The sequence below is a fragment of the Geotrypetes seraphini genome, chromosome 7 (assembly GCF_902459505.1).
Source record: "Geotrypetes seraphini chromosome 7, aGeoSer1.1, whole genome shotgun sequence".
NCBI classification, from domain to species: domain Eukaryota; kingdom Metazoa; phylum Chordata; class Amphibia; order Gymnophiona; family Dermophiidae; genus Geotrypetes; species Geotrypetes seraphini.
Genome location: NC_047090.1, coordinates 186,972,966 through 186,988,664, shown reverse-complemented (window position 1 = coordinate 186,988,664; position 15,699 = coordinate 186,972,966). Strand labels below are relative to the sequence as shown.

Genomic DNA, 15,699 nt, shown 5'->3' with positions numbered 1-15,699 from the left:
TGTTTTCAAACGATTGTGAATGTCTACTTGTCATTCTGAGCTTCTGGGAGAACGGGATAGAAATCGAAATAAATAAATAAATATATGTTGACTGTCCTATCTTATAAAATTATAATGATTGAGTCATTCACCGAACACATCAATCAGAATGATCACTACAAAATTTGTCCACGATGTGGAGATTAACTCAGTCAACATATACTGTATTGATCAAAGCATTAAGACTCCTGAGGCAGGCTGTGTCTGCAGGTCAGGTACAGAACCCATTCGAGGCAGGACGGGGGCTGATCCTAGAATAGGCTGAAAGACAGTGAGGGGATTTTGGAATTGGATTTCAGATTTATTTTCTCACCTCTTCAAATCTAAACTGAAGGGAAGGTATACTCTGTGTGTCCCTGCTGAGGAGGGCTTACGACCTAACGTCCCTAAATCCTAATTAACAATCGAAACATCATAGCATCATCCCTGCACTTCCAAGAGGTATGTGGAGAAGTCAAAGAGGGTGCAGAGAAGGGTCTTGAAATCTTAGGCAAGTTACTGAAGCTTTCTGGACAGACTGAAGGCCGTTACTAGGATGGTTGTCGGTGGTGTAAGAACATTTGCCTCCGCTGGGTCAGACCAGAGGTCCTTCGCGCCCAGCAGTCCGCTCCCACGGTGGCCCGTCAGGTCCATGACCTGTAAGTGATCCTTTATATCCTTCAATCCCTTTTTTTCCTTCCTTATCTATATCCTTCTAACTGTACCCTTTCTTTATCCTATATCTTCCCTATCTATATCCTTCAAAAACTTTTTCTTTCAAGAATTTATCCAATTTCTCTTTGAAACCCTGTAAAGTACTCTGTCCTATCACACCCTCCGGAAGCGCATTCCAGATATCCACCACCCTCTGAGTGAAGAAGTACTTCCTAGCATTGTCTCCTTTTAGTTTCTCCGAGTGCCCTCTTGTTCTTGTAGTTCCCCATAGGCTGAAGAATCTGTACCTCTCCACATTCTCAATGCCCTTCATGATCTTATATGTCTCTATCATGTCTCCTCTGAGTCTCCGCTTCTCCAGGGATTGTGATTGTGTTCTGCCGTAATTCCAGTTACGTGTTAACAGTGACATATATAGCTGTAAGTAGACCCCGGGACATGAGCGCCCCACCCCCATACGTGCCTTCCCCGCCCCCTCCTGTCATGCGCTCACGCCCCTTCCCCCCATACCACTTTCATGTTCCCGGCATGAGCAGCATCCCCAACCTGCCGCTCGTGCCAGCGTCGGCTCTTCCTCTGATATCACTTCCTAGGGGCGGGTCCAGGAAGTGACATCAGAGGAAGAGCTGGTGCGAGCAACAGGCTGGGGTTGCTGCTCGCGCCGGGAAAGTTAAAGCGCTATGGGGGGCAGGGAAGGGATGCGCATACAGTAGTGGGGGGTGGGGAAGAAGAGTAACTTGGAAGCTGGCGCCCCCACCAAGATGGCGCCCGGTTCAGACCGCACCCCACCCTACTTCCTACACAACTGAGGAGACACATGGTTTAGGAAAAGGGTACATGGATTTCATCAGTCGGTTAAAAGGGTGCAGAAGCCTGATTCACAGAATACTGAGCAAGGCAGATCCTTATTTTTATCCGCCATTAGGATGAAGAAGTTTTTGTGTCAGCACACACTATTAATTGGTCAATCGTGGACATTTTGCCACAACATAGCTTAGTAAAAGAGGCCCTCACTTGTTTTGGTGCTTCTTTTGGATGGAGAGATGCGTTTACAACTGTTCCCTGAGGAAGGCGATGGTATCGCCGAAACTTGGATCCTAGTCGGGACTTTGTCTTTTGGAACTTTGCTCGTTTTAAACTTTGATACAAACTGCGAATAAAGGATTTCTGACCATTCGGCTGGATTTGACATCTCCAGTGCCTCTTCTTGTTGGATTTGCTTTGCTTCGAGGCTTGGCACCTCCTTTCCCCTTCCCGTTATTTGTAGCACCCATTAGGATGAAGTTTTTGTGTCAGCACACATTATTAATTGGTCAATCGTGTGCATTTTGCCACCACATAGCCTCGTAAAAGAGGCCCTCACTTGTTTGCAGCTAAGGTAAAGCAGTCCGAGAAAGTGACAGCCAGAGATCAAAGTCTGTTGACTGGCGGGATAAAAGTGGGAGCTTCGGCTCAGGGTTGGAAAGGAAACGCAGTGCTGAGGTGACTTCCCACCCATCTCTTGTCGAGGCCGCCAGCGTGCCAACTGGAGAGAGGGGAGAAGAGAGGAAATGGTCACAGTTCTAAAGAATGCATGTAAGCAGCCCACGTGAATTCTCTAAGCTGCTCCCACAAGGCTGTCTTGTACCTCTGTCACTCATTACCTCATGTACCCGGGATCTGATTGGTCCATATTGGATATGATGTCATCATAACAACAGCCATTTGACAGGGGTAGGGTTACCAGATTTTACGTTAGTAAAATCTGGATCCCTAGACCTGCCCCCAGGCCCACCCAGTTCCATCCATCCCCACCCCACTACGGCGCAGCCCTGCCCCCGCTGCCTGTTCGTTGGGCAGAAAGGCATCCACGCATGCAAGGATGCGACGCAAATTCTTTTCAAAACATGGACAAAGTGCCGGGTTTTGAAAAGCCATCCAGACCCCTGGACATGTCCTCACAAGGAGGACATAACTGGGGAAATCCGGTAGCCCTAGGTAGGAGACAGACTCTTCAGCACTTGAGAGATGCTTTTAAGGTTTTCAGGATAGCATTTTAAAAGCAGGAGTTATGTTATGGCATGTAGAGTTTAGAAACGGCTGTGGCCTTCTCTTTTATCTCTCATGTCCACCACCAAAGGAGGCCCTAGTTTGCACCATTACAATTCAAGGTCTTATATACTGCAATTCTCTGCAAGGGATCAACGTGGTTAACAATAAGAATTAGATCCTGTTCTTGACATGACATATTAATTCTGATCTTATGGTTGTTAGAGAGAAGAGATTGAGGATAGAAGGTTGGCCAGAGAGAATAGAGGTGTGTCTTAAGTTTGTTCCGGAAGTCGAGGTAAGTGGTGGGTTGTGTTAGATATGAGGTCCTCGATATTCAAACGTAGCCATAATATGCAAGCTTTTTCAAGGAATGTGTTACATTTTTCAAAAATCTACAAGTAACAACCAGTAATGCTTTTTGATGCTACACCCCCCCCCCCAAAAAAAAACCTCCCCCCAAAAAACAACCATGCACCATTATAACTGCCAAGTAAGCCTGCCCTAAACACTTATTCCAGCTTAGTAAAAAGCTGGAATAAGTGTTTAGGGCAGGCTTACCACAGCATGAAAAGGCTTACTGTGGGATGCATCGACGTGTCCCGTAGTAATTTGGCACTCTGCACATGCATATCACGTGGGGGCATGCCTGGGGGTGCAGAGTGGGTGCTAATCAGTTAGCGTGTTGGCTAATTGATTAGTACTTGGTTAGCACATGAAGCCTTATCGCTGACAAAGTAGGTGGCAGGAAGGTGTCATGCGCTAAACCTCTTTAATGGCCCTTGATAAGGGCAACATTAGCAAACGGCTATTAATGGCAGAAAATCGATTTCGTATGATCGATTGACTTGGTTAGTTTTATATCCCGTCCTGCCCCAACGAGCTCAGAACGGATAAGAAGGTCGACATAGCAAGTTGGCTGTTTTCGGGCTATGAGATGAAATGGCCTTAGCGCTGGGAAAGACCCAAGTAAGGACGTGCTGAGGCCTCTTTTCCCCCTCAATAAAAGGACCCCGTAATATGCCCTTTTCGAAAAGAGAACTGACTTTTGACCTTTTTTTATGACTGTGCCTATTTTTTTCACATCAGGTGAATGGAGTGTGGTGTCCAAGGTGTGTTTGTTCAAGACCTGGGCAGTCGGCATTTGACAAAACTCAGCAAAAAAAAAAAAAAACAACAACTCGCATCTCGCATTGTAGACGTCTTTTGTATGGACCAGTAACAGAGTACAGGAAACTATGACTTTTTAATCAATAAATTCAGCAGATCTAAGGGGAGAGTCACAGCTCGGGGGTTGTCACAAGATCACTTGAAATGTAATCGGGACACATTGAGAGAATGAAATGCAGCTTTGAAATAGGCATTTGTGAATCGGAACTCTAGCCTTTGGCACCCTGTTCCTTCATGCCAGGGTAGAGACTGGTGTCTTTGCCGACCTTTCTCCCTTAATGAGGCCGACTAATATTATGACTCATTTAAAGCTGTTTAGAAAAGTTTTTGTTGAGGAAGTTAAACGAGGGCGGTTGATTGTATCTTCATGACATAGTAGGCAAGGGATGTTGGCAGCATCAGCAAGATGGCAAAATCCCAGCCTCCACTTGACCTCTAATTAAAGTAATTCTGCTGTAAGTCTAATGCCAGCAAAGTCAGCCGAAATACACTGTTTATCTGTGGTGATCACTTGAGAGTACAAACAAGCTAATGCCCGAGGCACTGCTGTTTCCCACGGAAGAAAAGTCCGATCTGGGAGGATCTCCATTTCTTCTCTCCCAGTGTGAGGAAGAATAAATGGAGAGGGCAGATTGGCTGAGGGAGAGGGAGAGGGGGCAGGGTATATAGGTGTTACCTGTGTGAGTGGCAGAGAAGTATCTTGCTAAGACATCCTTGTGGACAAAGCCTATGAGCTGAATGACTTGATTAGAACATGCTAGCAACAAGTCCTTACTAATCTTCTTTTCTTCTTTGTTTCATTTTGAATCCCAGGAGGTGAATTAGTGATCCCTGTCCTTGTAGAAGATCCCTTAGCTCTCCCTCCTAGAGCCACACGTCCACCTTTCATTACACTCCCCTCTACCTCTCGCTCCCTCCTCACCATTATTGAGACCACCAAAGATTCCCTGTCCATGGCCTCTGAGGCGGGGTTACCTTGCTTGTTGGACCAAGGCAGCGATGCTTGTGATGATGATGGCTTGGTGATATCTGGGTATGGCTCAGGGGAAACCTTTGACTCTAACCTGCCCCCTACTGATGATGAAGATTTTTACGTCACCTTCTCCTTGGTAACAGATAAGAGTCTTTCCACATCAGTCTTCGAAGGTGGCTACAAAGCTCATGCGCCCAAGTGGGAATTCAAGGACTTTAGACCTAACAAAGGCTCCGAAATTGGTAGGACTACTACCACATCTTTGCCCCCTGAGCTGATCCGCTCCACAGCTTCGTCCTCGTCTAAGATGGTATCCAAATTGCCAGCCGGCAAATTGAATAACCGTGAGCTCAAACCCCAGCCTGACCTAGTCTTGCTACCGTTCCCCACTGCCTCTGAGCTAGACGTGACAAAGCCGAAGAATTCTCTAGTAACTTCCCCCATGTTCCGTAATGTGCCCACAGCAAACCCCACGGAGCCAGGGATCAGACGGGTTCCGGGGGCCTCGGAGGTGGTCCGTGAGTCCAGCAGCACCACAGGGATGGTCGTCGGCATTGTGGCTGCGGCCGCCCTCTGCATCCTCATCCTCCTGTACGCCATGTACAAGTACAGGAACCGGGACGAGGGCTCCTACCAGGTGGACGAGACTCGGAATTATATCAGCAACTCGGCGCAGAGCAATGGCACCCTGGTGAAAGAGAAGCAGCAGGGCGCCAAGGGCGGTCATAAGAAACCGAAAAACAAGGACAAAGAGTATTACGTGTAAAGTCCAAAACACGGCTCCATTTTAACTGTGCAACTGGAACTGACTGGCAGGTCTGCCCTGCAATAGGACAGGTGGACAGTTCAGAACAGCCCAGCTGTCCAAAGTTTCCACTGACACTGGAGGCGGTGAACTGTGCTCTGCTGTAATATAAAGCACAGTAAAGACCTTTGCCAAGGTGGCATCAATGCCACTCAACTTAGCGGACTTAAAGTTCCCATCTAGGCCAATGGGAACTTGAAACAGAATGCAGTATACGACTGTTCGTGACTTCTTGACTCCCAGCCAGTCCTTCCCACGGCGTTAACTGTGTTGCAGTCCTGTACTTTTTGGTTTACATTTAATTCAAACATTCTGAGTAAAAAATAAAATAGAAAAACACCACTACCATCACCTAAATGGACAATATAGAAAATAAGATGTGTGGTCCAGTAACTTTAGCACTCACGAAAGACAAAGATGTAAAGTCTTATTTAGGTTCAAAAAAAAAAAAGGCCTTTTGTTTGGACACACTGAAAGTGGCCCTCAAGGATGACAGAAAAGACTTTTCTAGATTATAAAGTCCTGATGTAGATTCAAATGTCAGATTCTGGTTTCACTGTGGTCCGTTGCTTGTCTTTTGCCATGAGAGCAAATGTTTGGGCTGGAGGGTTGGATGAGTAGGGAGCGCTGGCGTCCAGGAGGGCAGCAGCTTAGGCGCTGGCCTGGAAGGTCTCAGTGGACTAGCGTGGAAGGAGAAGAGCCCGCTGGGAGCAAAAGTCAAGCTAACCTGACCATTTCTCTGCATTCTGGTTTTGTGACTGGTTGCAATGCATGCAAAGAAATTGATTTCTTTTTTTTTATGCAAATGTGAGAGAAAGCAAGATTTGGGGAGTTCAACTCGTGACAGTAAAAGTCACAACCGCCAAACATATGTTATTGAAGACTTGCTAAGAGCAACAGATGTGTTGTTTTGGTGATTTTAGTTTTCATAAGAATCTTTTTTATTTATTTTATTCATGACTAATTATTTGATTTTGAATCCTGTTTGTTACTAGGCCTCTGTTTCCATTTCTCTCCAAACCAAACCATCTCTCTTCGTTTCTGACAATAAAAACAATTTAAGAAAGCTGCTGTGACAAAACAATGAATGAAAAGCTGACAAGAGAAATTTATTATACTATATATACAGATATATACATAGAGTTATTTATACAGATCTATTTATCATGGTGTGTCTGCTGGTTGACTGCTGCAGTAGCTTTCCATCCAAGTCGCCTTGTAGAGTTGACAGGGAGCGCCACCACTTGCTCTCTACTGGCCAAAGCTCGAGGAGGGCTCAAAGTTTTCCACATTGTCACAGTTGCCTCCCGTTGAGAGCGTAAACCCATACAGAAAACATTATCAAATGTTATTTACAGATTTTATGACATTTTCTGGACTCGTATTAGTTAAACTGCTTATCATTTGAGTTCCTCATTCTCCTTTCACGAGGTTTCCGACTTGTAACCTCACTGTACAGAGTGTCGAACCAGCAGTTTCTTAGGACCCCCTTCCCCCCTCTCATTCACGTTTAAAAAGGATAAGAATTGGACATATGTCGGCCAAGAAAAGCAAAAAAAAAAATCAAAATTAAGAGTTTGTGACTCTGGGATATATCTACATTGTAAAAAAAATGTAGGATTTTGTTTTTTAAGAAAATAAAGAACAATTACAATGAAAGTAAATCAGAAGATGAGCTGTTTGTGACCTCCCCTTTCTGATGTTTGTAAGTCTGGCATGACTCGGGCTTTGAAGAAGTGTCGTCCGTTCCATCATCCAAGAGACAACCTTCTCCGGGCCTGGACTCAATGTCTAGGAAAAGGGTTGGCAGCTCAGGGCAGCTAAAGTATATGTGGAATGAGTTTTCTTTATTTAAATTGTTTTATTTTTCCAAACATAAAGCAGCTGTGAAAGCACGATTTTAGACAGCTAAATTGGCTGAAACCTCTGCGGGGTTGATTATATCTCGATGTCTGTATAAGATCGCTGTTCTTGAAGTCTTGTGAAACCAATTTTCTGCTTCCTTATTTTCCCTTTATTATTACTGTTATTATTATTAATTTGAGGGTGATTAAAACGCAACCTTTCTGTTCCGTTTTGTGAACCTTTCTATTGGAGAACTTTTCAGGACCACGTGCAGACTGTAGGGGGGGCTTTTATCGTATTCTTGGTTTAAATACAAAAACCCGATGCATCTCATTTACGTTCTTGTGCTGTTACTATTCCTTCTTTTTCTTCTTTCCTTAAAGTTTTGGGGGTTTTTTTTTCTTATTTGCATTTTGGTTCAAGGATATGCTTAGCAATAAATTGTTCTTCCCAAAGCCCTCAATGTTGCTGTACATTTATTTAAAAGGATGTGAGCTTATGTTGCTGTGTTCCCTCACTTTTGTAACAGCAATTCTCCCCACAAGCCAGCTCATTCTCATGTGTTTTGTCGACAGCTGTTGGCTCTTGCCCTGGAGCAGGTATATGGTAACAGGAGCAGCATGTGGGACTCAGATTGCCCAGTACACATGAGGCAGGAGACAAGGAGCCTAACTTCTTAAACTGAAAATAAAAGAGCAGTGGCGTAACAAGGGTAGGAGGCGTCTGGGGCAGTGGCACTCCTCTGCACCTTCCTCTCTGCCCCCCACGCCACACTCACTGCCTCCCTTCCCCCCAAACCGCTTTTAAATCTTCACCAGCACAAGTAGCTTCTCACGCTGGTGTTGGCTTTCCCTCTGACATCACTTCCTGGCCCCGTGACCTGGAAGTGATTTCAGAGAGGAGCCAGGCCAGCGCAAGTAACAGGCTGGAAAAGTTGCTCATGCGAAGATTTAAAGAGGGGGCGAAGTGGGAGGGAACCACCATGGTGGGGGGGGGGGGGGTACAAAGGTGCCCGGAGCGGTCTGGTCCTCCCCTATTAAGCCACTGCATAAGAGCCTAATATGGCTGTTGATTTCCTTCTCATATTTTCTCTTTCATTTCCTCTGTGTGCCAGACAAGACTAAAAAGGTATACTCTTTGGGATACTAGCGTTTGCAGAGGATGCCAAGACATTGGGGAAAGGCTCAGCCAGCTCCTTCTGGTTTTGTCTTCAATGTATCTAAGGACTTGTATGTTAAAGGTTCTCAAAGAAAAGTCTCGTATGTTTGTAAATGCTGTGTAGCTAAACCAGAACTACCAAGCATACTTTGGCTGGTTTGGAGCTAGAGAATGACACAGTGACAGAATTTATCACCATCCCCATCCCTGCAAAGCCATCCCGTGTAATTCTTTAGTGTCCATCTCAACCTTAGTCCTTCTACACTAGCATTCTTCAATGCAATGCTTGAGGGTCAGTGGCTGGAAACCATCCCATGTCATTCTGTAGTGTCCATCTCAACCTCAGTCCTTCTACACCAGCATTCTTCAATGCAAGGCTTGAGGGTGAGTGAAAACCATCCCGTGTCATTCTTTAGTGTCTGTTTCAACCTTGGTCCTTCTACACCAGCATTCTTCAATGCAAGGCTTGAGGGTCAGTGGCTGGAAACCATCCCATGTCATTCTTTAGTGTCCGTCTCACCTCAGTCCTGATACACTAGTATTCTTCAATGCAAGGCTTGAGAGTCAGTGGCTGGAAACCATCCCGTGTCATTCTTTAGTGTCCATCTCAACCTCAGTCCTTCTACACCAGCATTCTTCAATGCAAGGCTTGAGGGTGAGTGAAAACCATCCCGTGTCATTCTTTAGTGTCTGTTTCAACCTTGGTCCTTCTACACCAGCATTCTTCAATGCAAGGCTTGAGGATCAGTTGCTGGAAACCATCCCGTGTCATTCTGTAGTGTCCATCTCAACCTCAGTCCTTCTACACCAGCATTCTTCAATGCAAGGCTTGAGGGTCAGTGGCTGGAAACCATCCCGTGTCATTCTTTAGTGTCCATCTCAACCTTAGTCCTTCTACACTAGCATTCTTCATTGCAAGGTTTGAGGGTCAGTGGCTGGAAACCATCCCTTGTCATTCTTTAGTGTCCATCTCAACCTCAATCCTTCTACACCAGCATTCTTCAATGCAAGGTTTGAGGGTCGGTGGCTGGAAACTATCTCATGTCATTCTTTAGTGTCCATCTCAACCTTAGTCTTTCTACACTAGCATTCTTCATTGCAAGGTTTGAGGGTCAGTGGCTGGAAACCATCCCGTGTCATTCTTTAGTGTCCGTCTCAACCTCAGGCCTTCTACACCAGCATTCTTCAATGCAAGGCTTGAGGGTGAGTGAAAACCATCCCGTGTCATTCTTTAGTGTCTGTTTCAACCTTGGTCCTTCTACACCAGCATTCTTCATTGCAAGGTTTGAGGGTCAGTGGCTGGAAACCATCCCGTGTCATTCTTTAGTGTCCGTCTCAACCTCAGTCCTTCTACACCAGCATTCTTCAATGCAAGGCTTGAGGGTCAGTGGCTGGAAACCATCCCGTGTCATTCTTTAGTGTCCATCTCAACCTCAGTCCTTCTACACCAGCATTCTTCAATACAAGGCTTGAGGGTGAGTGAAAACCATCCCGTGTCATTCTTTAGTGTCTGTTTCAACCTTGGTCCTTCTACACCAGCATTCTTCAATGCAAGGCTTGAGGATCAGTTGCTGGAAACCATCCCGTGTCATTCTGTAGTGTCCATCTCAACCTCAGTCCTTCTACACCAGCATTCTTCAATGCAAGGCTTGAGGGTCAGTGGCTGGAAACCATCCCGTGTCATTCTTTAGTGTCCATCTCAACCTTAGTCCTTCTACACTAGCATTCTTCATTGCAAGGTCTGAGGGTCAGTGGCTGGAAACCATCCCTTGTCATTCTTTAGTGTCCATCTCAACCTCAATCCTTCTACACCAGCATTCTTCAATGCAAGGTTTGAGGGTCGGTGGCTGGAAACTATCTCATGTCATTCTTTAGTGTCCATCTCAACCTTAGTCTTTCTACACTAGCATTCTTCATTGCAAGGTTTGAGGGTCAGTGGCTGGAAACCATCCCGTGTCATTCTTTAGTGTCCGTCTCAACCTCAGGCCTTCTACACCAGCATTCTTCAATGCAAGGCTTGAGGGTGAGTGAAAACCATCCCGTGTCATTCTTTAGTGTCTGTTTCAACCTTGGTCCTTCTACACCAGCATTCTTCATTGCAAGGTTTGAGGGTCAGTGGCTGGAAACCATCCCGTGTCATTCTTTAGTGTCCGTCTCAACCTCAGTCCTTCTACACCAGCATTCTTCAATGCAAGGCTTGAGGGTCAGTGGCTGGAAACCATCCCGTGTCATTCTTTAGTGTCCATCTCAACCTCAGTCCTTCTACACCAGCATTCTTCAATACAAGGCTTGAGGGTGAGTGAAAACCATCCCGTGTCATTCTTTAGTGTCTGTTTCAACCTTGGTCCTTCTACACCAGCATTCTTCAATGCAAGGCTTGAGGATCAGTTGCTGGAAACCATCCCGTGTCATTCTGTAGTGTCCATCTCAACCTCAGTCCTTCTACACCAGCATTCTTCAATGCAAGGCTTGAGGGTCAGTGGCTGGAAACCATCCCGTGTCATTCTTTAGTGTCCATCTCAACCTTAGTCCTTCTACACTAGCATTCTTCATTGCAAGGTCTGAGGGTCAGTGGCTGGAAACCATCCCTTGTCATTCTTTAGTGTCCATCTCAACCTCAATCCTTCTACACCAGCATTCTTCAATGCAAGGTTTGAGGGTCGGTGGCTGGAAACTATCTCATGTCATTCTTTAGTGTCCATCTCAACCTTAGTCTTTCTACACTAGCATTCTTCATTGCAAGGTTTGAGGGTCAGTGGCTGGAAACCATCCCGTGTCATTCTTTAGTGTCCGTCTCAACCTCAGTCCTTCTACACCAGCATTCTTCAATGCAAGGTTTGAGGGTCAGTGGCTGGAAACTATCTCATGTCATTCTTTAGTGTCCATCTCAACCTTAGTCTTTCTACACTAGCATTCTTCATTGCAAGGTTTGAGGGTCAGTGGCTGGAAACCATCCCGTGTCATTCTGTAGTGTCCGTCTCAACCTCAGTCCTTCTACACCAGCATTCTTCAATGCAAGGCTTGAGGGTGAGTGAAAACCATCCCGTGTCATTCTTTAGTGTCTGTTTCAACCTTGGTCCTTCTACACCAGCATTCTTCAATGCAAGGCTTGAGGGTGAGTGAAAACCATCCCGTGTCATTCTTTAGTGTCTGTTTCAACCTTGGTCCTTCTACACCAGCATTCTTCATTGCAAGGTTTGAGGGTCAGTGGCTGGAAACCATCCCGTGTCATTCTTTAGTGTCCGTCTCAACCTTAGTCCTTCTACACTAGCATTCTTCATTGCAAGGCCTGAGGATCAGTGGCTGGGCCCATTTATACTCTGATTCTTCCCTCTCTCCTTAAAGGATGACACAAGTATAGTATCCTGCAGTTAACTGTGGGGATGGGGACAAATTCTGTCACTCTCTACAAGTGAACCTAATGGAACTCTCCAGCCTTCTCCAGACTATAGTTAGATGTATGTGAAATGCACCACTGCTCCTAGAGAGGTTCCATATAGATCCCCCGACATTGTCAATAAGTGACGAAGAAAGCAGCACACATCAAGAGCTGGAGATTTTCTTTTGACCAAACTGTGGAACTTAAATAACCTAGAAAACATTTTTCATTAGCTGCTGAGGTGCTTGCTCCACACACACAGTGAAATTTTAATAAATTCACGTACACCTTACAAAAATGTTGACAAGGGTCAATGGCCTGTATATATGGGATCTTTTGAAATGTGTATGTTGGTAAATATGCTTTTCCCTTCTCAGCACGGTCAGCAAACAAGTTGGGTTTTAATCAATCAGTATTCCAAATCCAAATTTAAGGTGAGTTACAAATTCAGCTCCTAGAGGTAGGTCCATGTGCAACCTAAGCGCTACATAAATTAACATGTGTTAGTGCAAGTTATAAAGTCAGTAGATGGATTTCGCTGACAATTAATGAGGCTTATGTTACATGCTGTATATTAAAGGAGTGGTTCCAAACCCTGTTCTGGAAGACCACCAGCCAATCGGGTGTTTGGGTAAGCCCTAATGAATATGCATGAAAGAGATTTGCATATAACGGAAATGACAGGCATGCAAATCTGCCCCATGCACATTCATTAGAGCTATTCCGAAAACCCGACTGGCTGGTGGTCCTTCAGGACAGGACTGGGAACCACTGCATTAAAGCACTTTAACCTGCATATATTAGTAAATCTGGTTCTAGGTTTGTTCCTGAACAATGGAGAGTGACATAACTTGCCCAAAATCACGAAGAGTATCGTTAGGTAAGAAACCCTGGCCTGCTGCTTCAACCACTAGGGCTATTCTTTCATTTTATGGGCTTAACTAACTTGGATTAGCATTCTAGAGCCTTGATCCTTTGATCAGGTTTCTGCATTTACAGCTCAGTCATAATTGTTGCCATACTGGAACAGACAAAAGGTCCATCAAGCCCAATCCAGGTCACAAATACCTGACGATATTCCAAAAGAGTACAACAGATTTTATGCTGCTTATCCTAGAAATGAACAGTGGATCTGCCCAAGTCCATCTTAATAATGTCTTATGGACTTTTCTTTTAGAAAAGTATGCAAACTTGTTGTTGTTTTTTTTAAACCCTGCTAAGCTAACTGCTTTTAACAAATTCTCTGGCAACATATTACAGAGTTTAACTACTCAGTGAAGAAATATTTTCTACAATTTATTTTAAACTTACTACTTCTTTCTGTGCCCCCCTAATCCTAGTTAAGGGATGGAGTGATGGGAAAGGCACTGTGGGTAGCAATGGCATCCTGTGAGATAGGCTGGCATAATTTATATCATGGTATCTTACAACTTTTCGTGCCATTTGCTTCTTTTTGATTTCCTGTTTGAGACTCGCAAGATCAGGGCACCATAGATGCCCACTTAGGAAAGGCATTTGACTAAAAAAAAATTTCCTACTCCTGCTTCACTGTGAATGTAGTAGATATGATCCAGGGCAAAAATGTAAAGTAGGATAAGAACATAAGAATAGCCTTACTGGGTCAGACCAATGGTCCTTCAAATACAGTGGCCCGTTCTCACAGTGGCCAATCCAGGTCATTAGTACCTGGCCAAAATCCAAAGAGTAGCAACATTCTAGCATCTCAGAATAAGCAAGATTCCAGAACCCGAAATAGTAGCAACATTCCAGAATCTCAGAGTAAGCAAGATTCCGGAAACCCAAATAGTAGCAGCATTCTAGCATCTCAGAGTAAGCAAGATTCCGGAACCCCAAAGAGTAGCAACATTCTAGCATGTCAGAGTAAGCAAGATTCCGGAACCCCAAAGAGTAGCAACATTCCAGCATCTCGGAGTAAGCAAGATTCCGGAACCCCAAAGAGTAGCAACATTCCAGCATCTCGGAATAAGCAAGATTCCGGAACCCCAAAGAGTAGCAATATTCCAGCATCTCAGAGTAAGCAAGATTCCGGAACCCCAAAGAGTAGCAACATTCTAGCATGTCAGAGTAAGCAAGATTCCGGAACCCCAAAGAGTAGCAACATTCCAGCATCTCGGAGTAAGCAAGATTCCGGAACCCCAAAGAGTAGCAACATTCCAGCATCTCGGAATAAGCAAGATTCTGGAACCCCAAAGAGTAGCAACATTCCAGCATCTCGGAGTAAGCAAGATTCCGGAACCCCAAAGAGTAGCAACATTCCAGCATCTCAGAGTAAGTAAGATTCCGGAACCCCAAAGAGTAGCAACATTCTAGCATCTCAGATAACCTTGGAGCTGGAAGTCCAAAGCAGGGAGTATGGCCTACTGAGACCAGGGAACTTTGTCATAAGGGACAGGCGCAAGGAGTCCAGTCTTTTTTTTAAATTAATGACACCCTCTCTAATTAGAAAGTGAAAGTACTGGGCAGACTTGCATAGTTTGTGTCCCATATAGGGCGATTGATTTAGGATGGGCTGGTAGAGGGCTTTGACAGGAGGACACTGCTGGGAACTGATTTCTCTGTTGGTGTACATACCATTAGTCAACTGTTTTATTCCTCACATGCATTATAACCATTCTAAGACATGACTTATTACATCGGCCCCTCAACAGATAACCATATCTCACAGGAAGGTCACTTTGCCAACAGCCTCATAATCGTGGCACGAAAAGGCCATTTCAGAACGACACGATAGTGCAAAGCCTGGCCAGCCAGCAGTGGTGAGCGGTTTTTTCAAATCCTTACTGTCGCTGGCTAAGTTACACCCGGCAATTCAGTGCCAGGCCATTTGCGAGCATCGGCATTGAATATCCGGATCTCCTGTATACAGGTCCTGGTCGGCAATCAGCATGGCACCCACACAGCTGTCAGCTCCTGCCCACCTCAGCCTACTGATACCCCTTTCCTGCCAGTGGCACTGCCTGGTTGAGGTCTGCCGAACCCAATTTAAGCAGACAGAAGCCTCTCCTGCTCGCTTTGAATATCAAGCCTTTGAAATTTAGATGATCAAATACTTTAGAACCAAATTAAAAGGACTTAATAAGGACATTGACTTTCTTTTCCATAATCAGAGCTAAACCCTTTGTGCTTGTAAAGTGCTACTGTCTGTTTCCTCTCTCAATCACCCTCCACCGCCATAACCTTGCGTGGCTGAGCTGTAATTGTGAGTCAACCCTGTAGCGTCCCACCTCCTGTCTAAGGTGATCACGTTTGCTGGTTCATTAGGCTCTACTTAGCGTGTAAGATTACTGAAATGCACACGCTCTTGCGGGGTTAAGGAGATCAGGTTTCTCCTTAACCCCGCAAGAGCGTGTGCATTTCAGTAATCTTACACGCTAAGTAGAGCCTAATGAACCAGCAAACGTGATCACCTTAGACAGGAGGTGGGACGCTACAGGGTTGACTCACAATTACAGCTCAGCCACGCAAGGTTATGGCGGTGGAGGGTGATTGAGAGAGGAAACAGACAGTAGCACTTTACAAGCACAAAGGGTTTAGCTCTGATTATGGAAAAGAAAGTCAATGTCCTTATTAAGTCCTTTTAATTTGGTTCTAAAGTATTTGATCATCTAAATTTCAAAGGCTTGATAT

The 15,699-nt window shown here is 45.1% G+C and overlaps 1 protein-coding gene across 1 annotated transcript in view; it reads left to right on the top strand.

Moving 5' to 3' along the window:
* NRXN3 (neurexin 3) overlaps window positions 1–7,899 on the top strand; it is a 1,772,673-nt gene extending 1,764,774 nt beyond the window's left edge. The window contains exon 23 of the mRNA XM_033952014.1: window positions 4,705–7,899. Within this exon, the coding sequence (XP_033807905.1) occupies window positions 4,705–5,630 (926 nt within the window). The 3' untranslated portion in view covers window positions 5,631–7,899. The remainder of the gene's footprint in view (window positions 1–4,704) is intronic.
* Window positions 7,900–15,699: the final 7,800 nt, after the last annotated feature.